Raw genomic sequence first — 26,028 nt, forward strand, 5'->3', positions numbered from 1 at the left:
TGCTCAGTGCAAGGATGTCAAGTTTGTCTTCAGAGCCACTTGTGTGCACCTGCCCCCATGTACAGCCTTGGGAAAGTGGTGTCACAGTGTTCAGTATCTGGATGAGCTGACCTCTAAATTTGAACTGTTTCTCAGTTGGTGACAAACGTGAGACTGTAACAAGAATTATGTATTTGGTCTTTGCCCTGGCCCATACCTTTTCATCCCTAGATTCTCCAGAGTGGCAGGAACATCCTTTGTGGGTCACAAGTGATTCTGGGTGCCCATGTTGTCTCAGGTTGGGGCTGGGTACCGGAAAGTTCAAGATAGTCCTAAGGGTTTGGAAATCTCAACCCCACCCCTTCCCTAGCCTCTAAGGAGTGGAGAGTGACTAGAGGCTATGATGGCATTAGCCTGCTCAGGCCTTAAAGCCTCAATAAAAAGTAAAAGACAGGAACTGGGTGTGGTGGTGCACACCTTTAATCTCAGCCCTCAGGAGGCAAAAGCAGACTGATCTCTAAATTCAGGGCCAGCCTGGTCTACAAAAGGAGTTCCAGGACAACCAGGGCTATACAGAAACCCTATCTAGAAAAACCAAACCAAACCAAACCAAACAAAAAGGTCAAAGATAGGGTGCAAGTATCCAGATAGCTGACCATGGGAGATGCCAGAGGGCGGTGGGCCTAAAGGGGATATGGAAACACTTTCTCCCACATGCTTTGTTCTGGAGGCACTCTGGCCTGGTAGCTGTGGTCACCCTTCATCATGGCAGCACTCCCCCTAAGTTCTACTCCAGCAAGTGACCCAGAACTAAGGAGGGGCCTGCAGGAACCCTCAACAACCTGAAGTGATGCCACCTTCAGGGAGCTAGAATGTGCAGTCTTGTGGGGTGGAGCCCACCTGTGGGATCTGATGATGTCTCTGGGTAGGCCATGCAGAGTCAAATGGAATTGGGAACCCAGCCAGTGTGTGTTGGAGAAATGCTCTATGTGTGAATAGTCCCCCGCCTGGTGTGGGAAGTATTGAGTGGTGTGTGTATATGTGTGTGTGAAGAGGAAGAATTCCTTGGGTTTCCTGCCTTCACTGGCCAATGAGGGCAGCATTATTTCCTTTTACCAGAGGAATGGCAAGTTACTCAGGGCCCTGCCCTCAGTTTGGCATCAGCCTGTCACGCCCACAGAGCTGCAGACACTGGCACTTCCCACACCCACATGCTGTTTTGTGCTTAGTGTACCATTGCTGCCAGCATCACAAGGCATAGCCACTGCATTAGGACATGGCAGCAGTTTGGAAGCACATGCCCAGGGGCTGGCACAGCAGATGATTCCTTTACAAGATAGAATGTCACAGGGTGCCTAGATGGCTAAACTAGAGATTTGGTTGTCAAGCAAAGAGAAAATCAGTTGTGGCTATTCTGTGGGAGATTTAAATGAATGTGGTAGTGCTATAGACAAGAGATAAATGTGTCCTACATGGAAACCTAGCTTGTAGCCAGAATGCACTGTCTCGCCTGTGACTCCTACAGACCTGTGTGCCTCAATCAGCCCAAAAGGCTGAGGTGGAAGCCAGTGCTGGCCATTCAGTTTGTGGTCTGAGGTAAGGTGACCAGAGGAGGAGCTTCTTCTCAGACTCCTGCAGTGGGCACCAACTGCTGTGCATGATGACTAAGAAGATTCAGTTTGATACCAAGTATAACTCACTTTAGGCTTATGGTGGTTTGTTTTTTAATAGTAGATAATATTTCATTCCATCCCCAGTACTAGAGGTAGTTTTTAAAAGGCAGGTATTACAAGTGGAGAGAAATGATGCTGACATTCAGATGAATTAGCACATTGTATGCATGTGTGCATGTGTTTAGAAGTTGTTCAGTCAGGCATGATGATGCATACTTGTGATCCCAGCACTCAGGTGGAGGTAGGAAGGTCAGGAGTTCAAAGTCATCCTTTACTCCAAAGTAAATTTGAGACCAGCCTGAACTGTGTGAGCCATTCATCTCAGAAACCAAAACACATACAAAAAGAAAGGAAAGAGGAAAAAAGAGGGTAAGGCAGCTTTTCTGGGTGTTCGGCTGTGGGACTAGACCATCAGCCTTGAAGCTGAACCAGTGCAGGATGCTTCATACATGAACACTGAGGACTATATGTGGCCTTTAGCTTGCTCGTCAAAACATAACATGCCTTTTGTTGTGAGTTTTTACTATATTGGAGAGTCACAGACAGTAAAGCCGATGTGATGTGTGTTCAGTGTTCTATGATTGGTGACAGTGGCATTGACAGCACATGTCCTCTGACTGACCCATTTCTAGTTGTGTGGCACAGCAGAGAGTACTACTTCAGTGATGTGTACAGTGTGATTTCGGTTGTCACAGAATAGCATTGTCAGAGAAGCTGAGCTACATGTATGGCCTTATTCAGTGCAGTGCCCTATCTCTGCTGTAAGATGCATGGGAATTAGCTGAGCATGACTGCACTACGAGACAGATTCTACATGCTGGCACACATTTATGCCAGCTCCTCATTAACCACAGTGCCCTCACAACAACAACAACAACAACATGTTGGCTCGTTAGGAATGACTACTTGTCAGGAGTGAGGAAGTGTCCCAGCTGCTGAGCCCAGACTGTTGGTTAGCCACAGGTGGGCCAAGGCCACACTAGGACTTTCAGGGCTGGCTTCACACAGAGCTGTTTCAGGTTAGGAGTCCAGAACACATTAGCTGCTGATCCAGAAGTTGAGAAAGGAGTGTATTCAGCTTCCTGAGCCCAGTGTTTGAAACCACTTCTTGGCCCTTCTATTTCTCTTAGAAATCAGCCAGATCTGCCTGGCTGTTTTGTTTCTTGTCTTTTGTATGTGCTGTGCTGAGCCTGAGTCCATATCCAGGTTTTTGATATTTATTAATTTTTATTATATGTGTATGAGTGCTTGCTTGTGCATATGTAAGTGCACTGTGTATATTCCTGGTGCCTTCAGAGGCCAGGAAAGGGTGCCAGATCCTTTGGAACTGAGAGTTTCTAAGGATATCTGTAAGTTACTATGTGAATGTGTGCTGAGAACTGACCCCAAGGCCTCTCTGTAAGAGTAGCCAATTTTCTTAACTACTGAGCCATCTCTCTAGCCCCTATATTCAGGTTTTGATGGGTCAGTTTAGACCCTGGCAGACTCCTCAGCATGAAGCGAGGACAGAGCCAGCTCCAGAAGACAACCCAGGCCTGTGGCTAATGATGCACTAGCATCTAGTGCAAGATGAAAGGAGAATTTGAGATCCTTGGGTTCTGAGGGGTACCAAACCTTGAGAACATTTTTTGAGCTGTGAGACCCTAAATCCAGGCCGTTCTTGAAGACTTTCTTCTTAGCACAGATCAATCATGGCAAGTGCAGGCTAGAGATCTGGAATGGTCCCCAGAGTGACGGCACCTGTTGCCACATGTGTCAGGAGACTCTTGTTTGGAGAAGATGCTGCTGCTGCCACAAAGAAGGATGACCTGAAGAAACTTGAGTGGCTTCATATTCATTAATGACAGAGTCAGCTAGTGTATCTCTAGCAGTTACCTGGGTCCCCCCACAGTGCCACATGAAGGGTTGATAGGCCTCTGTAGCAGGCTTTCTTTGACTGCCTGCCAGCCCCCAAATCATGACAGAGACTATTAGTTATGAGTGCTTGGCCAAATCTTAATGCTTGTCCCACTAGCTCTTATAACTTAAATGAACCTGTTTCTCTTTATCTACACTTTGTCTTGGGGCTTTTTACCTTTCTTTCATTCTGTATGTCCTACTCTGTGTCTGTCTGTCTGGTGGCTGACTGGCCCTGGGTGTCTCCCTCTTTTTCTCCCTGGTTCTCTTCTCTCTCTCCCCCCAAACCTAGATTCCTTCTCCTAATTATTCTCTCTGCCTACCAGCCCTGCCTATCCCTCTACTGCCTAGCTATTGGCTGTTCAACTTTTTATTAGATCAGTCAGGTGCCTTAGGCAGGCAAGGTGAAACAGGAACACATCTTTATATCATTAAACAAATACAGCATAAACAAAAGCAACACATCTTTACATAGTTAAACAAATGCAGTATAAACCAATGTGTAACACACCTTTACATATTTAAAGTAATATTCCCCAATAGGCCTCCTGCTAAGCTAATAGACTAGTAGTGCCACTGCCTGCCTGTCAAGTGGCTCACATGGGTCATTTTCATGGGATTGTGCAGTCTTGGACCTTGGGTAGAATAAGGAATCTTTACATGCATTCTGTAGGTAAATAAGCCTGAAGGAGGAAGTTGTGTGACAAATCCAAGATCAGAAATGCCTGTTTCCAAAATGGAAGGGTAGTGAGCTACCCAGGGAAAATTTCAAAACAAGCCAGGTGACCCATCCAAAGTGTTGACTTAGGAGGGTGAGGCCTAGGAGTTTGTAGGTAGCTTTTATATACAGGGCATCTACTGTGTAGGCCATGTCCTGTCTCCTGAAAACCTGGGGTTGGTATGGTCTGCTGAAACCAGAGCCAAATCAGATGGTATCGTATTTCTACCAGGCAGCATCTCCTTTGAGGGTAGTATCTTTTGTGCCATTGCCATCACGTGGGCATTGCACACTGGTTAGGCAGAGCTGGGCTTCTGCCTGCTGGAACACTTAGGCTAGCAGGAAGAAGCTGGGAGGCTGGCTTTGCTAGCAGCCAGCCGGGGAAGTTGAGGAAGGCCTCTTATTTTACTAAGTGCTCAAACTCTGAACTGCAGGGTGACAGCAGCTGCTCTGAGTGGGTAGATCCATGGATCTGAGGCAGAGTGCCAATATGAGGTGATGTTCAGAAGAAAAGCAGAGACAGTGTGGAGGAATGTGGGCTTCCCTGTGGCAGCATGCTGGCTGCGAGGCAGTGATTACTGCTGGAGCCACTGTTTTTCTGTACTTGGAGGACTTGTGCTACCTGGCAGTGAGGGTTAGTGACCCGTGCAAATGCTTGGGTTACATGTTTGGGAGCTTTTCACTAGTACCAGAGGAGCTTTGGCATTGACTGTGCTCCAGGGCCTTCTTGAAGAAATCTAGGCAAAGGAGTCTCGGGTTTTTGTTTGTTTCAGAAAAACAAAACAGTTTTGAAAGAAGGAAGAAGGCCAGGGAACTAGGCAGGTTCATAGTGGACCAAGTGGACATGGTGGCCTGATGGAGGAGCTAGACTCTGGTAAATAGATGGTTCCAGAAGATATGTGTAGGAGGTGCAATCAGCCATAAGAGTCCCCAGTGTGGGATTGAGGGAGTGGAAGGCGGTGACATGCTGTGTAAGCATCTGACCTGTATGGCTGGGTACTGATATCCATTGAGCTTAGGAGGAGCTTGAGGCAGGGCAGGAAGAAGTGATGGACCCAGTGTGAGAGTGTATGGAGCCCGTGAGATGCCCACATAGAGATAGGAGGGACAGGCAGGTGACCCCAGGGACACCTGTGTTCTAAAGTGGCAAAGCAGGAAATGGGGTGCCTGGATCAGGAGGGGATGGAAGCCGGCTTGTACCCTCAGTGGAGGCTGTATTGGCCAGAATTCTTCTGGGGAGGAAGTGGGACTGAAGCCAGGCTGCACAGATGGTGAGGACAAAAGTAGGGCTTGCAGGCCAGGGAGGGAGTGTGGGCCATCCCTCAGCAAGAGGTTCCTCCAATCGGCCAGTCCCTACTGCCATGCCATTGAATGTCTACCTTGTTCACAAAGGGGGCAAACTTCCTTCCTTTCTCTTTTTAAAACAAAAGAATTTACCTTATATATTATTTGTTTATGTGTATATACACGTGTGTATGTGCACGTGTGTCCTATAGCACCTGATTGGAAGTCAGAGGACAACTTTCAGGAGTCAGTTTTCTCCTTCCACAGTGTGTTCTGGGTGTGTTGGGCTTGTTCAGCAAGTGCTTTTACCCACGAGCCATCTTGCTGGCCCTTTTTTCTAGTTTTAATGGTCAACCATCCATACCATGTAGAGATATGAATGGTCACTTTTAGCGCCCTCACTGGCTACAGTAGATCACAGCACTAGCAGTTCAAGAGTATTTTTTCTGTTAGTTGGTCTGAATACAGAAGGAGAATAATGTGTATTTGCTTTCACCAAAACAGGCCTTCCTAGTGAGATGTTAAGGTTAGGTGTGGACTTTTGCATGATTTTTCAAAAAGAGAAATGGGAAAAGACATGCTAGAACTCGTGACAGAATTGTTTATGACATTTGAGACAGGTTCGCTCTATAACTCAGGCTGTTTTCAAGCTACCTCTGCTTCCCAAGTGCTGGGATCACAGCAGTGCACCGCTATACCCGTGTGTGTGTGTGTGTGTGTGTGTGTGTGTGTGTGTGTGTGTGTGTGTGTGTGTTGTTGCTGCTGACGCCCAGCGATTGACAGGCTATTGCTTCTGTGGCCATGTGGCTCTGGGCAGGTCCCAAGAGGCTGTGAATCATGGGCTAGATTGTCCCTCCAGCCCTTTTCCCCCATGGTTTGCTTCAGTGGACAGTGGGTGGAGAGGTGAGCACTGGGGTAACGGCGCCGCTCCATCCACTTTGCTCTCCACCTCATTTCAGATCCCAAGGCAGGCAACCGCTTTGACCGCAGGTGGTGTCAGTTGTGAGAGTTGGCTTTTGTGTTGAGACGTGTTTACCGTTTCTGTGTTTTCTTTTGACTACGCCCTAAAACGACAATATAGGGGCTTTTTTGCCTTTGGTGAACTCTTCCCACCTCCAGTTTGGGTTTTTTTGTTTGTTTGTTTTGTTTTTTAATTGCCCAGTGCAGATGAGAATGCTCACATTTCCCACAATATTTGTACTTCTGGCTTCTTTCAGCAGCACAGCGTCCTCAGGCTGTCTCTGATCTGCTGTGTGGCACAGGTGCCTTTTTAAAATGCTGGAATAATCATGGAAGTTTTTAGTACAATAACAAAACATAATTTAAACATTAAAAGGCACCATTGATGGTGCTGGCAGAGTATGGAGTATGGAACTAACACAAGTGTGGAAGGGGCTGAGCTAGACAGTGGGGGTGGGGGTGGGGAGTGGTGCCACCTCCTGGAGAAAAGGAAGGTAGGAGGTGGAGGCCTGTAGAGAGAAGTGCCTCTGATCCAGAGGGCCCAGGGACATTGGCTGGACTGTGGGTTTTGATCCATAATATTTGGTTTCTGTATTCTGGTAGAGCAGGGTTGTTTGTTTGTTTGTGTTTGTCCAGAAATGATAAAATTTTAAGTAAGCATTGTGAGAAACCAAGTTCTTGAACTAATTTTAGTGGTTAATCTTATTTTCTCAATGACTCTTCTCTGATGATGTCAAATAGAAATACAGATTTGTTTTGTACACACTTAGTTTTTTGGGGGAGGATTAATTTTTATGTGTGTGAGTGTTTTGCCTGCATTTACATATGTGTATCATGTGTGTGCCTGGTGCCCATGAAGATCAGAAGAGGGTGTTAGATAGGATTATGGGTGGCTGTCAGATTTTATTTTATTTTATTTTATTTTTTTTTTTTTGGTTTTTTTCGAGACAGGGTTTCTCTGTGTAGCTTTGCGCCTTTCCTGGAACTCACTTGGTAGCCCAGACTGGCCTCGAACTCACAAAGATCCACCTGGCTCTGCCTCCCGAGTGCTGGGATTAAAGGCGTGCGCCACCAACGCCCGGCTGGCTGTCAGATTTTAAATGGATGACCAAAACCCTCAGTAGTTATGATGTCTGTTAAACATGGCAATATCGGTAAATAGCCTGGGTTTGCAGAACCACTGTGCACGGCACCTTGAGTGGTGAAGAACACACAGTCCCCACCTGCACATGGTCTTGGTGCCTGCTGTTCTTTTTCATTGACCATAACTTGGGGCTGGAGAGGTGGCTCAGCAGTTCGGAATACTTGCTGCTCTTAAAGAGGACTCAGGTTCAGTTCCCTACACCTACATGGCAGCTGACAACTGTTTGTAACCCCAGTTCCAGAGATCTGATGCCCTCTACTGGCCTCCACAGACATTGTGCACATTGATTAGCATGCAAACTGACATGCAGGCAAAATGCTTATATATAGAAATTTTAATAAAGCCTTAAAAATATAAGTATCGTATTTGGTTTACAGTTTGTTTGTTTGTTTGTTTGTTTATTTATTTATTTATTTATTTATTTATTTATTTATTTATTTATTTATTTATTGGTTTTTTCGAGACAGGGTTTCTCTGTGTAGCTTTGCACCTTTCCTGGAGCTCATTTGGTAGCCCAGGCTGGCCTCAAACTCACAGAGATCCGCCTGGCTCTGCCTCCCGAGTGCTGGGATTAAAGGCGTGTGCCACCACCGCCCCGCGGTTTACAGTATTTTAAAAAGGGATTTATCACTTATTTTTGTGAGCTGCTATATAGGTGCTGGGAAGTGCTCTTAACAACCAGGCCACCTCTTCAGCACCAGGTTATGGTCATTTTTTGTTTGCTTGTGTGTGTGTGTGTGTGTATGTGTGTGTGTGTGTGTGTGTTCCTCTTGCCTCTGTTTTCCTAGCACTGGCCTTAGAAACACAGGCCGCTGCACTCAACCTTTTCTATTTTCTTTTAAACATGGGTTCTAAGATCAAGCTCAGGTCCTCATGCTTGTGCAGTAAACACTCCACAAATTAAGCCATCACCCGGCAATGCTGTTTTTAATCTATTATTATTATTATTATTATTATTATTATTATTATTATTATATTTTAAAGACAAAGTCTCAGGTAGCCCAGGTTGGCCTCAAACTCATTATATTGCTGAGGATGGTCTTGAACTCCTGATCCTCCATCTCCTGGATGCTGGGTTAACAGGAGTATGCCACTGCACCTGGTTAGAATTAATTTTGTTTTAAGAGAAAAAAGGTATGTGGAGAGTTGGACCTTGTATAGTGATGTGTAGATCCCTACTGCACATGGCTGAGGGTCTTGTAGATTTTTGTACAGCAGGGATGTGATTTTGGAGTCTGCAGCTTTGGAATTTCCTGCCTAATGTTTATCTAAACTCCTAAATTAAATTTGCTTTGATAACATTTTCTGTTGTTGGATCCTTTTGAGCAAAGAGAAGTTTTTTCTTTGAGTAAAATGATGTCAAGTTTTGTGAGTTTGTTCTCTGTAGCTGGAGCAGTGTGCCACCATAGGTCTGGATTGTTGAGTTTATGGTAAACATGAATGTATAACTGGAATAACAAAAGTAAGTGTATCCCTTCTGTGCTAAGAGGACACATGGAGTCAGGTATGGTGGCACATACCTTTAATCTCAGCACACTCAGGAGGCAGAGGCAGGTGGATTTCCGTGAGATGGAGTTCAGCCTAGTCTACAAAACAAGTTTCTCAGCAGCCAAGGCTGTTGAGAGTGGAAATGGGGGATGAGGAGGACAGGGGGCAGGGACAGGGAGAGGGAGAGCACATCAAAAGCAAATAGGAGGCAGGGTGGCGGTGGTGCACACCTTTAATCCCGGCACTCGGGAGGGAGAGACAGGCGGATCTCTGTGAGTTCGAGGCCAGCCTGGTGTCCAAAGCGAGTTCCAGGAAAGGCGCAAAGCTATACAGAGAAACTCTGTCTTGAAAAACCAAAAAAAAAAAAAAAAAAAAAAAAAAAGCAAATAGGAGAATGGAAGCAGCGTGGGGATCTTAAAAGCAAGTCTGTAACAGTTTGTTACATTTGAAATGAAAGTGGAAGCCAGATACTTGGGAGGCTGCATCAGAAGAGTCGTAAGTTCAAGGTCAGATTGGGATACTTAAGTGAGACCCTGTCTTTAAAAAAAAAAAAATGAAAAAAATATTACAAGCTCTTTGCTGCTGAGAGATGGAGCAATGCCAGATGATGCCATAGGATGTTGGCTTGTATGGGAATGAGGGCGACTGCAGGTCATCCTCCCTCATCCCAGGCAGTAACAGCCCTCAGCTTGGACGGCCCTTGAGGGCTGCAACATGTGGCATTGCCATGTGAGCCTGTGCTTAGTCTCAGTGTTCTTGGTCTCCGTGGCCCAGCTCCTGCTGCCAGGTCAAGAGTGGATCACCGTGGCTACTATTCCTGCAGGAGAACTGCTAATTTCTTCTGAGAGACATGGATGAGTTAAAATGATTACATGCTTCCCCCAGCCACCGGAAGTGGGGAGTGGGGGACAGACACGGAGGGAGGGAGGGACGTTCCCTGGCTCTCCATTGACCATTGCACTCTCTCAACCATCTCCTCTGTCTCCCTCTAGCTGCTCCTTTAGAGATAGCTCTTTCAACTGTTGACTGTCTTCACCCATAGCCTGTGCTTGGCTTGGGGCACAGGCAAGCCTGATGAATCCAGAGTGGGTGACTGGTAGTCAGTTGACTCTGAGTGGCAAAAGTCTGATGTAGATGTGATTTGAACACATGACTCCCTCCCACCCCCCAGGGTGTCTCTGTATAGCACTGGCTGCCCTGAAACTCACTCTGTAGACCAGGCTGCCTGCCTGCCTGCCTTTGCCCAAGTGCTGGGGTTAAAGGCATGTACCACCACTGCCTGGCTCACACGACCAGCTTTTTAAAAGTAAAATTGCCCAACAACCACTCTTTATACTTTGAATGTCTGTTTCATTCTTTATCAGGTAGGCCATTATGCACCCCACTTCCTTTAAGAAGCCCAGAGAAACAGCAGGTGCATTACTTCAAAGTAATTATTTCAAAGGCTTTGGCTCCATTGAGAAACTGGCAGAAGCATGTGAACTCATGGTTTATACTCACACTCAGTAGACAGTGTGAGGAGTGCCCTGGGGCAGCACTGGGGATGGCCATCTGGATCTCTGGGTGCTCTCCTCACCTCTCTGCAAAAGGTTTGATCTTGTGAAAAAGCTTTTTTTTTTTTTTTGGTTTTTCGAGACAGGGTTTCTCTGTGTAGTTTTGGTGTCTGTCCTGGATCTCGCTCTGTAGACCAGGCTGGCCTTGAACTCATAGAGATCCTTAGATCCTTCTGGCCCTGCCTCCCAAGTGCTGGAATAAAGGTGTGTGCCACCACCGCCTGGCTGAAAAATCAGTTTTTAAGGTTTGGTTTTGAGCTCACTTTCTGCCTAAAAAGGCTGACCATGAAATGCCCCACAGAGAGGTCAGGCCAGGGAGTAGCCTTCTAGGGCCTTTTCTTTTCTTCCTCCAGTTGTTCTAAGTCACATGTCTTAGTCACTAAAAATGCCTTTACCTGCTCCGTTCCTGATCTCCTGAGGTTGCTGAGGAGGTGGGCTTGGATTGCACTATGCCTACTGGCCATGACGGGGACACAGAGAGAGGGAAAGCTGGAGGGCTGGATGAGGGTCTAGGTTATTAAGGAAGCCTGGAGATAGGCCAGTCAGTCCCCCTTTCCCTGGAGGATCTTCCTGTGTGTTCCAGTGGGTGGGGACAGTGAATGCTTTTGGGGTCTTTTCTCTGCAGAGGTTTCTATTTGCTCATGAGTTCATTCAGTCTCTCTGTGCTTGTTGCCCTCTAGGAGTTTGCTGCACTCACAAAGGAACTCAACGTGTGTAGGGAACAGCTTCTGGAGAGGGAGGAGGAAATCGCTGAGCTGAAGGCAGAGAGGAACAACACCAGGGTCAGTCCCCTTTGCCTTTCCCACTCTGCAGAGTGGGCGGGCCATCAGCCCATCAGCACCATGGGACCTTAGAAGCCTTGGGGGCTGCTCTGCTTGTGCTGAGTTGAATCCATCTTCCCTTGCTGTGGGTGGAGTCTTACCTGTGAGGCAAGCACTTTATTGCCTGCTGGGCTCTGTTGCAGCTGCTGCTGGAGCACCTAGAGTGCCTAGTCTCCAGGCACGAGCGCTCTCTGCGGATGACAGTGGTGAAGAGGCAGGCACAGTCTCCTGCAGGCGTGTCCAGCGAGGTGGAGGTGCTGAAAGCACTCAAGTCACTGTTTGAGCACCACAAAGCCTTGGATGAGAAGGTACCATCACCACACTGACAGCACCTGCCCTGTCACAGGGGCTTCATGGACACTGTGGTCACTGTTTTATAACCTCTGGAGCACCTGTGAGAAGCTTTTCTGTGGTTGAAGGCACCGGCCTCTGTGGCTGATGAGCATCCTTGCCTTGAATGTCTTAAAAATTGTAAAATTTTTCTATCAATGTGCTAATAAGAATTTTGGCCTAGTATGATTACCAACGCCTATAATCCTAGCACTTGAGAGGCCACAAGGGTTGCTGAGAGTTCAAGGCCAGTCTTGGCTGCATAGATAGTGCTAGGCCAGCTAGGACTGTGCAGCAAGATTCTCTCTCAACATTCTCCTCTCTGTCAAAAAAGCAAATAATAATAACTTAGTGGTCTGATTTATTTAGGAACAAGATTTTGCCACATTTAAAACACACGCACCTGTGGTCCCTGTGCTTAGGAGACTGAGGCAGCAGGGGTTCACAAGTTCCAGTCACTAGCTTTGCTCAGAACAGAGCCACCGGGGTGTTGTTGGTGGCAGTAGAAAGCCAGTCTGTTGTGTTCCACTAACGCTGTGCTGCATTGGGCGTGCAGCAGGAGTCCACGTGCACACTCAGCCCTTCACTTGCAGGTACGAGAGCGACTCCGAGTAGCCTTGGAGAGGTGCAGCTTGTTAGAGGAGGAGCTGGGTGCTACCCACAAAGAGGTGAGCATGGGGTATTGTCATGGGGTTGGAACTGAAGGGGTTTGATTATTGTTGCTTAATTTAGAAGTGAGACAGTAATAGACGCAAGAAGTTACTTTTTCCCCCCCCCGAGCTGAGGCCCGAACCCAGGGCCTTACATGGAGTTACTTCTTTTCCTAGGTGTAGATCAGCCTGCTAGGATCACTGGACTCAGTCTCAGCCCTGAGCCTTTTCCAAGTGCCTCTGTCTACAAATGACAAATGGTTTCTAGAGCTCTGCTGGAGCCTTTGGATGCACAACACTTATAGCCACTTGTCTCACAAAAGCCACTGGCCACTTTGATCATTCTTCTTACATAAAAATCTCATGCTGGTGTGTTCGAATTTTCTGTTTTAGCTAATGATTCTTAAAGAACAGAATAATCAGAAGAAAACACTAACAGATGGAATGCTTGACGGAAACCATGAACAGGAAAACACACCAAGCACCAACGGCAAGGCAAGTCCTTGGCTTTTTTTGTGGGGTCTCTGGTTTTGTTTTGCCATGTGGGGCTGTTGGGAAACTGTGGCGAGGTCTGTGTCCTCTGAGGAGCACACAGGTCACTCTGAGGGTCCCTGTTTTTCTGGAGGTATACCAAATAGGGTGCCATAAGGCTGTGCTTTTCAGAGATCTTCTGACGGCTCCTTGAGCCATGAGGATCTTGCCAAGGTGCTGGAGCTGCAGGAAGTCATAGACAGGCAGGCGAGAGAGCAGAGCCAGATGAAGGAGCGCCTGGCCTCCCTGTCCAGTCACGCAGCAGAGCTGGAGGAGGATCTGGACACAGCTAGAAAAGACCTCATCAAGTCTGAAGAGATGAACACGAAACTGCAGCGAGATGTCCGCGAAGTGAGTGTGGGCTGCACTTGGCTTCCCGTTCCCTTTGTCCTTTGCTCTCACTTACAGGGACTTTTGGGATGCAGATCGTGTGCCCTTCCCTCCTGCACTGCCCTCACGTGGAGATCGCTTGTCTTCACGGCTGCTGCAGTGTGCTCTCGCTTGTGTTCCATTCCTTCTGACCTGCCCACAGCTCCCACAGACGTGGTGTTGGTTATGCTTGTGTAGGAGAGAGGGAGTGTGCCAGCCGTCTTCTGTCATTTTGGATTGCTACACTCTGGTCCTCAGGGTCTTTATGGAAATATGTATTTATATAAACACTTCACAACCATTTTTCCTTGGTAACTGTTTACAAGACCCTCATTAATCATGAGAAAAGAAATGAAAGCTGTAGGCTTTCTCGTAAAGCTCTTTCTGTTCCAGCTGAACCTGACTTTTGTTACCCCATGAGGCCCCTATCTTTAGCATGTATGAGACCAGGGAACTTTAGTTGTGGAGATGAATGTGATTTGTTGTAAGGATTCAGACTAAAGGAAACACTGTATGTATTATAGAACCTACTGGGCTGTGCTTTTTTTGGGCCACAGGGGATTAGTTATGTAGCAGAAAATTGTGATATTCTTTTAAGACTTGCTTCTTCAAAAAATATATTAAAGATTGCCAGCAGTCACTTAGAAAATATGGAAGGAGCTAAAACCTGAATTTGGGGATAGAAGACAGATATCAAACATGCCAAAAGTTCCAGTCCTGGTCTTGGTGTTTGGGCTTTGTAGCATTGGCTTTGAGCTTTGCAAGTTTCTTCAGTTCTTACCTGAGAAAATGAAGCAATTCTGCCCACATGCTATGTGAGCGTGGTTGTTGCTTGGGCAGACACAGGCTACACATTCACCACAGGTGCCTTCAGATTCTTGGATGCCTGAAGTGTCATATGGAGTGTTTTATTAATATTGTGTAGTCAGATACACACTTGGTGACAGGAGCAGATTGACCAGGCAAAGCTGCTCATCATGTGGGTGAATATGCTTAAAGTACGTCCATTTTACTCAGTTTGAAAAAACCGACAGTTTACTTGGGGGGAACAGCAGTTTCACGCTTGAGATGTACTTAGTCTTTTTGTCTCCTGAGTGTTCTGATGAGTTCTGCATTTCTCAACCCCATTTCCGTCTGGAATCCTCAACACAGGCGATGGCCCAGAAGGAGGATATGGAGGAGAGAATCACCACCCTTGAGAAACGCTACCTCGCAGCACAACGTGAAGCCACGTCTGTGCATGACCTCAATGACAAACTTGAAAATGAAATTGCAAATAAAGACTCCATGCACCGACAGGTACTGGGCTCTTGGGCTCCTCTCGAGCTGTAATTATTCCTAGCTGTGAAGTTGAAGACCTTACCTGTAAGATGCATGTTCGAAATCAAGTCCAAATGTCATTTTTCTTGTGAATTACTACTTAACAGTTTATAGAACCTTGATTCTTCTGTTTCCTTCTTTCCTTTTTTTGGTATGAGTGTACATCTGTGCCTGTGCATGTTCATGTGTGTGTATGTGTAGGTGTGTGCACGCAGAGGCCAGAGGTCAAAGTCGGTGTCTTTTTCTCTTCTGTGCTCCACCTTAATTTTTTTTTTAATTTAAGACATATTTTAAGCTTTGTTTCTATTTTTAATCATGTGTACTTGTGTGTGGGTATGTGCCTGTGGAGTTCAGAAGAAGGGATGGGATCCTCTGTAGCTGAAGTTACAGGTGGTTGTAAACCAGTGAATGTGGGTTCTGGGAATCAAACTTGGGTCCTCTGCAAGAGCAGCAAATGCTCTTAACCCCTGAGCTATTTCTGTAGCCTCTCCACTGTGAGATTTTGAGATAGACTCTCACAGAATGTGGAGCTCACATACCGTCTAGACTGGCAGTGCAGTGGGTACCAAGGTTCCTGCCTTATCTGCATCCCCAGTGCTGGGATCACAAGCATGTGTTTCTGTTTTTTATAAATGTGGGTGCTGAGGCTTGAATTCAGGGTCTCATGCTTGCACAGTTGCTAGTCTGCCCACTGAGCTGTCTCCCCAGCCCTCTCTTTGGTTTCATTGGAAGCCAATTGCTTCTTAGCCCTTTCACTAAGTAAGTAGTGGTAAAGAACTTGCTGGTGCCGGGTGGTGGTGGTGGTGGTGGTGGTGGTGGTGGTGCATGCCTTTAATCCCAGCACTCGGGAGGCAGAGGCAGGCGGATCTTTGTGAGTTCAAGGCCAGCCTGGGCTGCGGAGTGAGATCCAGGAAAAAGGCGCAAAGCTACACAGAAAAACCCTGTCTCGAAAAACCAAAAGAAAAAAAAAGAACTTGCTGGCAGTGCTGAACAGTGCACTCTAGAACCAGAAGTCAGGCTATAGGAGCTGGCAGGCACCCTGTTCCTCAGGATATATATGGTCTCGGGTTATTGAGAGTTAACCAGAAAAACCCAGCCAGACTGCTTGAAAGTATTTTATAAAGAGCAAAGGGCGTTGCTTGACCAAAAATAAGTTAGGCAGCTGTGAAAACTGCTGCCATGACGTAGTACTCAGGAACTGTGGCGGGGCCTGATGTGTGCTGTGTTCACACTCAGAGCAGGGGGGATGGTGCCCACAGACAGTAGCCTCCGTGGTCTCTCACTCTCCCACTTGCACTGACTTAGACTTTCTGCAGTGAGTTTCATATCTAAGCATTTACAGAGCAGCCCAAGCATCTTACCATGGGCTGTGCTTTCAGGCAGCACTCTGGGAAGGCTGGGAAGGGACTCCTCTGTCAGAATGAGTAACTCACATTCCTTTAGTGTATTGGTTTTGTTTGTTTGTTTGTTTGTTTGGTTTTGTTTGTTTGTCTTTTTTTTTTTTTTTTTTTTTGAGACAAGGTTCCTCTGTGTAGGCTTGGCTGTCCTGGAATTTGCTCTGTAGACCAGCCTGGCCTTGAAGTCATAGATCCTCCTGCCTCTGCCTTCTGAGTGCTGGAATTAAAGGCGTGTGCCACCACCCCACCAGTTTTTGTTTATTTTTTCTGTTTTTTTTTTTTTTTTTTTTTTAACATTTTATTGTGTATGTTGGCTTTTTTGTTTTGCGTTTTTTTTTCCCTTTTATTTTACAATGCCATTCAGTTCTACATATCAGCCACGGGTTCCCCTGTTCTCCCCCCTCCCACCCCCTCCCCTTACTCCCAGCCCACCCCCCATTCCCACCTCCTCCAGGGCAAAGCCTCCCCCGAGGACTGCGATCAACCTGGTAGACTCAGTCCAGGCAGGTCCAGTCCCCTCCTCCCAGACTGAGCCAAGCGTCCCTGCATAAGCTCCAGGTTTCAAACAGCCAACTCATGCAATGAACACAGGACTCGGTCCCACTGCCTAGTTGCCTCCCAAACAGATCAAGCCAATCAACTGTCTCACCTATTCAGAGGGCCTGATCCAGCTGGGGGCCCCTCAGCCTTTGGTTCATAGTTCATGTGTTTCCATTCGTTTGGCTATTTTTTTTTTTCAATAATTGAGTAAAACCGAAATTTATTATAAGCCACAGTCATCCTAGGGACCTCCATGCTATATATATAGCCTCCATGGTTCTATGGGTTGTGGTCTGATTGTTCTTTATTTTATATCTAGAATCTACTTATGAGTGAGTACATACCATGACTGTCTTTCTGGGTTTGGGTTAGCTCACTCAGGATGATTTCTTCTAGTTCCATCCATTTGCCTGCAAATTTCATGCTTTCATTGTTTTTCTCTGCTTAGTAGTACTCCATTGTGTATATGTACCACATTTTTTTCATCCATTCTTCCGTTGACGGGCATCTAGGTTGTTTCCAGGTTCTGGCTATTACAAATAGTGCTGCTATGAACATAGCTGAGCATGTATCTTTATGGTATGAATCAGCCCAAGAGTGGGATGGCTGGGTCTTGAGGTAGTTTGATTCCTAATTTTCTGAGAAACCGACATACTGATTTCCACAGTTTTTGTTTGTTTTTACTGTTTTTTTTTTCTTTTTAAGATTTATTTATTTATTTTATATATGTGGGTGTTCTATCTGCACGTACACCTTTATGCCAGAAGAGGACATCAGATCTCATTACAGATGGTTGTGAGCCACCATGTGGTAGCTGGGAATTGAACTCAGGACCTCTGGAAGAGCTGCCAGTGCTCTTAACCGCTGAACCATCTCTCCAGCCCCTTATTATTTAAAACAAACAAACAAACAAACAAAAACAGATGAAAGCTTTGAAGCCAGTAGATGCTTTGTCAGGTGTCTAAAGCAGCAACCTGAACTCTTGATGTTGTACCTTTCTAGACGGAAGATAAGAACCGCCAGTTGCAAGAGCGATTGGAGTTGGCAGAGCAAAAGCTGCAGCAGACCCTGCGAAAAGCTGAGACACTGCCAGAGGTGGAGGCTGAGCTGGCCCAGAGGGTGGCTGCACTCTCCAAGGTGCGTCTGGGCCGTGTGGGGTCCTATGTGAGGCCTTGATGTTCTAGTCAGTGCATCAGCATCTATGGAGTGTCCATGCTGTTGTGTGATGGGAGCGCTGTTTCTGTGTAGCTCAAGACCCTTATTCCCCATCAGTCCCCAGACCTGTCAGGTAAAAGCTGCTGTCTTTGGTGTTAGCATCCAGGAGTCACAGCTTCTTGGGTTATTTCTCTCACCAACTTGAAGAAAGGCTGGAGCTTCTCTTAGAAAAGGAAAATAACATTTGTCTTTTAAGACAGTCACACACACAGTTTTTAGTAATTTTCTTTTGAGATTACTTTAAAATGTTTATTTGCTCATTGAAGTGGATTCTCACTATCTACCCATGCTGGCCCTAAACTCCTGCCTCTAGTAACCCTCCTGTCTCAGCCAGCAGAATAGCTGGGACTTCAGGATTTATATCACAATGCTTAACATAAAGTTTTTAATGTAATGCTCTTGTTTTCTACTACCCTTGTTAAGGTGTATGTCCTTTGGGTCCTCACCATCCACATCAGGTTAGGCAGGAATCAGGAGCTTCGAGAGTGACGGGTGGGTGCCCTGTTTGTGAGGCACAGCAGCATGAAGAGAAACAGTGGATGTATCCCCAGCATGAGTCCTGTTTCCCAGACTTGGGCTTAATTGCTGGGGAGGGTTGGGAAAGGGGCCCAGATGGAGACAGCATCCTGTTGGTGAGGGAAACTTAGGGTGGACCCTGTTCCCACTCCTGCACCTCGGTCTGAACACTGGAGTCCTTGTCAACTATAACAGAACCTTGCTTTTGTTCTCCCTGGCCCCCTCCTAAAGTCTCGGTTTCTTTTCTCCCTGCTGTCCTCCTGTTCTGTTGCTTTGTAGTCTGGTCCTTTGTCTTCTGGGAGTTCTGCTGCTAAGGAAGCTAAACTGTTGGAGCTTACTTCCAAGCTTAGGAAGGTAGAACTGTGCCCTATGCTTGTGCTTGTTGCTTCCTGCTCCCCATGCTGACCACCAGAGGCACTCAGCAGATGGGTTGTCCAAGGCAGGCCAGTGTGGGGGGACACAGAAAGGCAGTCACTAGCACCTGCCACACTTGAGGTCAACATGAGAGTACTAGTCACTTCACAGTATAGACACTGACGCCACAGAGGAGGTGCTGATGTATATGAATGAGGAAGTGTTGTCCCTTTGCCAGGCTTGACATGGTCCACACAGCATGTGGTGCTTGCTGCTGCTACAGTAGTATGTAGCTGGTGTAAATGACATGAGCAGAGGATCAGCTTCTGTCATCTTTGCTGGCAGGCCGAGGAGAGACATGGCAACATTGAAGAGAGGCTGCGGCAGATGGAGGCACAGCTGGAGGAGAAGAATCAGGAGCTGCAGCGGGTATGGATGGGGCTGAGCCTGGCTTCCAGGTGGGACACAGGCCACTGCGGGCTCGGGCTTCTCTGTCCCAGTTCCTCCTTCCATCGGTTCTTGTCCTGTGGACCTGTGCTCTGGTCCTTTTGGACTGCACCAGTGTGTTCGTTATCCACTGGCAGCAGAGGTGTCACCAGGCAGCAAGCACTTCCGGCACAGTCAGGCTTCTTGGGGGCACAAGGCTTCTTGTTCTTCTATCCCCTTAAGGGAACTGCTGGGTCTCCCTAGAGTAGTGGTTTTCAACCTCTCTGATGCTGCCACCCTTTAACACAGTTCCTCATGTTGTAGTGACCCCAACCATAAAATTATTTCTTTGCTACTGTTATGAATCATAGTGTAAATATCTGCTCTGCAGGATGATCTTAAGTTACCCCTGTGGAGGAGGTTGCAACCCACGGGTTGAGAAACACTTCCCTAGAGCCTGAACCTAAACCTCAAGGCCTGTCTCCTTAGGTTACTGGCCCTGCTCAGCATGAGGTTCTGAAATCCCATGTTCAGGTCAGAGCATTGACCCTGACCCTGTCCTCAGGTCCTGAATTGTTACTCAGGATGTGATGGTATCAGAGCAGGAGCACCAATGCTCACCTGCCTTAGTGAGCAGCTGGGAGAGTGCTGTTTCAGCTGGGTCAGAGGGCTTGTCCTGGGAGAGGCAGGCAGAGGCATCAGGACACAGGGCATGGGCTCTCTCTGCCACGGGCCTGCTGTGGAGGAAGGCAGCATGGGTGTGTGACTGTGGAACCTTTGCACAGCACGGCAGCCAGTGTTTTCCATCAGTTTAAGACTGCAGAGAACTAGGAGAATTTCTGGGAAATGATGATTTTTAAGCTCTTGCAGAAGTCTTAGGCAACATAGGCTTAGGCACATCGTCACAGAGCCTGTGAGGCTTATACACAGTGTCACTGAGCTCTGAATAGACAATCATGTTTGCACTTGAACTTCCAGCTGTTTGGCTTTGAGAGTGTTCAGATGTGGATAGAAACAGGCACACTCTTCAGAGAAGGGCTGTCAGGCGCATGCCTGGCAAGCCTCCTCACATGTGGCAGCTATTTTCTGTTGGGCACAAAGCTGAGGGTCTTAGGAGGCTCTGTCACCCATGCTTCCCCCACGCAGGGTTGCTGGGCCTGGTGCAGCCCTTCCTTGGGGTTTCAGTCCTGTCTGGGTGCTGGGCTTGAGTGAGGTATGCTTGGGTGTGTGCTGAGCAGGCCTAGCTCCAGCCTTGAGTTAGCACATTGTAAAGTTACTACGTTGTCATTTGTAGTTTTGAGTGCAGGTAGAGATGCCCTGCATCTCTACTGACTAAAGATCAGCTTGTTCAGCTTTCACTTGGTAGATTTAATTCTTTTCCCCTTGAAGCCAAACCCAAGCTTTTATTCACATCCAGAGACATTGCTGGGCTAATATGCAAATGGACTGATCCCCTCCAATTTCTTCTGTCCTCTCATGGAACTGGGCTAAGTGCAATTGAGAGCTAGAGACAGGTGACATTCTTGGGACATTCATAAGTCTTTTCTAGTTCACAGCCTCACCAAGATTGTCTTGATTGTCTCATCCCTGTGGATGAGAGGAGGGGATCACAGCATCTGGTAACCATTGGTCCTGGTGCTTCTGAAGAGTTAGACATGAGCCTGAAGTTGGAAACTTCCCCTCCTGTTTTAGGCGAGGCAGAGAGAAAAGATGAACGAGGAACATAATAAGCGCCTGTCTGACACTGTGGACAAGCTGCTCTCGGAGTCCAATGAGAGGCTGCAGCTGCATCTGAAGGAGAGAATGGCGGCGCTGGAGGACAAGGTGGGCAGATGAGCTGCTGTGCTCCCAGGGAGAATGGCTTGGGACATGCTCTCCTGCAGACAGGGAAAGACATTAGCTGCTCTCTGTCACCTGCTAGCTGTGTTTCTCCCCATTTGAGTGCTGTTTGTGTGTCCGTCCTCCCCTTACATTTACTTCTTTTGTGTGTGCTGGTGTTTTGTCTGCATGTGTGTCTGTACACTGCTTGCACGACTGGTGCCCAAGGAGGTCAGAAGAGGGCCTGGGATCCCCTGGGACTGGAGTCACCGTCAGTTGCCATGTGGTGCTGGGGGTCAAACCCGGGCCCTCTGGAACAATTGCCAGTATCCAAGTGTTAACCTGTAGGATGGAGAAAGGCCAGTGGCTTCCACAGAGGGCCAGTTGGAAATAAAATACATCTGGCTTTCCATGCTAGCTTAATCATGTCGTTTTGTTCTCATCACTCCACACAAGTAGCTCTTGTCTTTCTTATGGAATCCTGTTGAAGATTATGTAGCCTTAAAGTAAATGCAGCCTGTTCTCTGTTGTGTTATTTCACAATCTTATCAAAATAAGCTAAAAATACATTTGAAAGCCAAGAAAGTCATTATCGTAAGGTCAAGAATAACGATTGCTAGAACAAGAAATCTGTTAAATGATGTACAGGATTAATAAGCTAAAGTATCTATAATGCTTTCTTTCCATAGTATCCATTCCAGTCCTATCAGGTAACCTTTTTGAGAAAGTTTCTTTAATTTCTTGCTGTAAATCATAAATCATTTGAGAAAAATTAGGGTGACCCATCAAATGCATCTTAACCTTTTCCCAGTTGTATTAGTTTGGGTTTCTATTGCTGAGGAGACACCATGGCCACGGCAACTTTTATAAAGAAAACATTTAATTGAGGTGGCTCACTTACAGTTTCAGAGGTTCAGTCAATTATGATCATGAAGGGGAGCGTGCTGGCGTGCTGGCAGACATGGTGCTGGAGCTGAGAGTCTGTACATCCTGACTCAGAGGCAACAGAAAGTCAACTGGTTGTTACACTGAGGGAAGCTTGAGAAAAAGATCTCAAACCTGCACCCACAGTGGCACACTTCCAACAGAAGGTGTGGCCCAGATTAAAGGTGCTTCATCCCGCCTTCTCCAGTGAGGCCACACCTCCTAATTAAGTGTCACTCCCTATGAATTATGGGGGCCAGATACATTCAAACTACCACAGCTTACTTATAGTTTCAGAGGTTCATTCCATTATTGTCATGGCGGGAAGCATGGTGGTGTGCAGGCAGTCATGGTGCTGGTTACATTTTGATCAAAAGGCAATAATAGCAAGTGGACTGTGACGCTAAGTGAAGCTTAAGCAAAAGAGACGTCAAAGCCTGCCCCCATAGTGACACACTTCCTTCAACAAGGCCACATCTCCCAGTAATGCCACTCCCTGTGAGCTTATGGGGACCAATTAATTCAAACTACCACACTAGTCATACTTACTATTATGGTACTTTAAAGATGTAATATAATAGAATGTAACATTCCAATCACATTTTATTTGTTCCCTCAATATTTCTAACTGATCTCCCATTAGTATTACATATAGTTTGTCTCATATCAGCTATTTCATTAACTAGCTCACTATTTTATTTTGTGGAGTCCTAAGTTCTGTAGAATTCTTATGCCAGACCCTAACAAACTCAGCAGTTTGAATTTCTTTATGACGCACCAGTCCAGCTGTAGCAGCTACAGTAGTTAATGCAGTAATTCCCACAACTATATCAGTAATCAGTCCATCTTCCTACAAGCTCTTAATACTCTTCCAGTGAGCTTCTGTGCTAGACTCATCACAGGTGAGTCTTGCCATGGCCTTGACAGCTTCATTGGTATCCAGACTGCTGGCCTTGATCTAAGAATGTATAAACTTTCAGAGGTGGCATTTCAAGACATACTAGAGTTAACACAGGTATGAAGAGTGCAGTGTCACTGTATAAACCCCTTCAGCTCATGTTCATTTATTATTAGTTACGCATTTGAAGTTTGGAAGAATGTCTAAAATGTGTCTTTGTGCTATATAAAACAATAGAGGAGAGGTTCTCGTGAGCCTCTTTGAACTGTTTTCTTTTTGTCAGTCTGACCTTCTATCAGACCAAAGGAAAGCATAAAACTAAAGAGCAAACAGAATCCACTTAATTAACCATAGTCATCAATTTTTAAAGATTTAAACTTAAGGATTGTAATCTATGATTGGTATCTTTAAATTTTTAGGACAGTTTTAATTATGAACTTAAGAAGACTTTCCTACTAGGTAACAGGATATTTAGAAGTATCTAAGATAATCATAGAAAATCCTGAAGTAGAAAATAGTTGGATTTTTCCATGCAAGCATGAAAGTACCTATTCAGTTGATACTGTACATGAAAAAAAATTGTGAGCAATCTCAAAGCAAAACAGTTCCATGGAGAAGAACTTGTTGGAAGGCTTAACCTTGAAAACATATAGAAGGCCAAAGCTTGTCCCTGTAAATGAATTAAATTTGTACTTGGCATAACTACAAACTTAGTTCTGAGCACATTGAAAAATCTGATCTTTTATAAGGTGATTAATATGCATGTCTTAATTATCTTTTAACAGTTTATGACAAGTTAGTAACTTTTTAAAAAATTTTATAATATAATTTAATTCTACATATCAGCCACGGATTCCCTTGTTCTCTCCCCCCCACCCTCCCCCCAGCCCACCCCCCATTCCCATCTCCTCCAGGGCAAAGACCCCCCCCCCCAGAGGATTGAGATCAACCTGGTAGACTCAGTCCAGGCAGGTCCAGTCCCCAAGTTAGTAACTTTTATAAGATTAGGATTTTACAATTTTAGACATACATCTCTAAGTTAATTTTTGTTAATCTGAGTATGCCTTTGTAACCTTAGGAATTTATCATCATATAAAAATCTATTTTAATCCAAAATAATAATAAGCAGAGGGTTTATTAGGACTAAGAAATTTAATGGGTGTTGTCTTTTTACTGATAACAGCCATAGCTGTTCTTGGCTTTTCTCCTAGGCAGGTTTTTTTTTTTTGTTTTGTTTTTTTTTTTGTTTTTGTTTTGTTTTGTTTTGTTTTTTGCTGGTGTATTTTTTAGAGACAGAGGTGCCTGCAGTTCATTATTGCTGTCATGTTTTAATAAAATTAGATTTATATATTTATTTATTTATTTATTTATTTATTTATTTATTTATTTATTATTGTTTTAAAACAAGGAAACTGAGCTGAAGAAGCACAATAAGCCTTTTTTAATTTTTGTCACTTTCTTTCACTTCTGTCTCCAAACAAATCATGTCCCATCCATTCCAACTTTCTGTTCGACTCTTTTCTCAAGTTCCTCATTCCAGATGTTTTCTTTCCACTATAGCCTTCCTACATATACAGTTCTCTGTGACATTCTTTTTCCCTCAATTAGGTAGCTTTCCATTCTCAGTGCATCTTTATCCTTCATGTGCTAATTTATACATGAAGTGCATTAATGTTGAGTGAGCCTCAGTCTTTCTAAGGATATGCATTTTAGATGAGGATGTGCAAACTGGAGTTCCATTATGATCCTAAGACTGATTCTTCTTACTCTGTCCAATCAACTGTCATCCAAATTTATAAAAACAGAATAGTTTAAAAAATACTTTTTAAAAAAAAATATTCAGTGGCTGAGAAACATCTAATAATACTTTTGAGTTGTATAATGTAGAGTGAGTACAATCTTTTTGTAGATCATGTGGAATTTTTGTGTAAACATGCTCTTTGTTCTTTTTAATAAAAGCATTAAAAGCAATCTCTATAGGATGATTAATTTTACAGGTAAATTTAGGCAATACCCACAGAGTATTTTTATGAAATCTTTTTTTTTAAATGGTTATTCCTGCCACCAATTCCATTTCTTTTCTTTCTTTCTTTTTAAAAATAATTTATTTATTTTTATTATACGTACGTTGGTGTGAGGGTGTCAGATCCCCTGGAACTGGAATTACAAACAGTTGTGAGCTTCCATGTGGGTGCTGGGAATTGAACCCAGGTCCTCTGAAAGAGCAGTCAATGCTTTTAACCGCTGAGCCATCTCTCCAGCCCCTTTTTATGAAATCTTAAAAAGAAGATCCTGGGGGCTGGAGAGATGGCTCAGTGGTTAATAGCACCAACTGCTCTTCCAGAGGTCCTGAGTTCAATTCCCAGCAACCACATGGTGGCTCATAACCACTTGTAATGAAATCTGGTGCCCTCTTTTGGCCTGCAGGGAAATGTGCAGGCAGAATACTGCATACATAATAAATAAATAAATAAATAAATAAATAAATAAATAAATAAATAAATAAATAAGATCCTTTTTTTATAGATCCCAAGTAACATGTTAATGCAACCTTCCAATTATTAACAGTGTGAAACAATTACCTGTATTTTATTTAGTGGAAAAATAATTTTTGTAGGCTTTCTATCAGTAAGAGATTTTTTTTTTTTTTTGGTTTTTCAAGACAGGGTTTCTCTGTGTAGCTTTGCGCCTTTCCTGGAACTCGCTTTGGAGACCAGGCTGGCCTCGAACTCACAGAGATCCACCTGCCTCTGCCTCCCGAGTGCTGGGATTAAAGGCGTGCGCCACCACCGCCCGGCTAAGAGATTTTTTTTTAACTACTATTAGTATCCATATTATTTAATAAGTTAATAACCTGTTCTGTTTCAGGTGTTACATTTTTATAGAATTTAACAAGAATTTCCAGAAAGCAACTTAAAGGGCAGAGCCAAATCCTCAGAAATGATAAACAGACAAGAGTGTACTCAGTGATAGTATAAATTTTGTGCTTTTAGTTTATTTACTATGAAAATTGAGTATTAATCAGACAATCAGGAGAAAAGAACATCCTTGATGTAATGAATGACTAATACCTTTGGAAATTTAAACAGCATTGGCATATTTATGTCCTGGTTATGATTGCTTCTGTACTAGAAGTTGGGCTTGTTTTAATATTTTCTTCTATGAAGGGACCATTGATACTAAGTTATCCAACTATTAGGGAAAAACAAAAACATTTAAACAAA

General features: G+C 45.1%; 1 protein-coding gene across 12 annotated transcripts in view; it reads left to right on the plus strand.

Annotated features, from left to right (window-relative positions):
* The window catches only part of Ppfia1 (PTPRF interacting protein alpha 1), an 88,784-nt gene that overhangs the window by 23,873 nt on the left and 38,883 nt on the right, over positions 1–26,028 (plus strand). For 7 of the 12 annotated variants that reach the window (XM_028871306.2, XM_028871313.2, XM_028871299.2 and 4 more), the window contains exons 3-12: positions 11,376–11,477; positions 11,660–11,824; positions 12,440–12,514; positions 12,890–12,991; positions 13,160–13,378; positions 14,549–14,695; positions 17,656–17,790; positions 18,664–18,738; positions 19,084–19,167; positions 20,857–20,988. In XM_028871306.2, coding sequence (XP_028727139.1) covers positions 11,376–11,477; positions 11,660–11,824; positions 12,440–12,514; positions 12,890–12,991; positions 13,160–13,378; positions 14,549–14,695; positions 17,656–17,790; positions 18,664–18,738; positions 19,084–19,167; positions 20,857–20,988 — 1,236 coding nt within the window. The remainder of the gene's footprint in view (positions 1–11,375; positions 11,478–11,659; positions 11,825–12,439; positions 12,515–12,889; positions 12,992–13,159; positions 13,379–14,548; positions 14,696–17,655; positions 17,791–18,663; positions 18,739–19,083; positions 19,168–20,856; positions 20,989–26,028) is intronic. The other 5 variants (XM_028871342.2, XM_037208714.1, XM_037208732.1 and 2 more) reach the window with 1 other exon arrangement.

Source organism: Peromyscus leucopus, chromosome 1, assembly GCF_004664715.2.
Source record: "Peromyscus leucopus breed LL Stock chromosome 1, UCI_PerLeu_2.1, whole genome shotgun sequence".
In the NCBI taxonomy this organism is placed as follows: Eukaryota; Metazoa; Chordata; class Mammalia; order Rodentia; family Cricetidae; genus Peromyscus; species Peromyscus leucopus.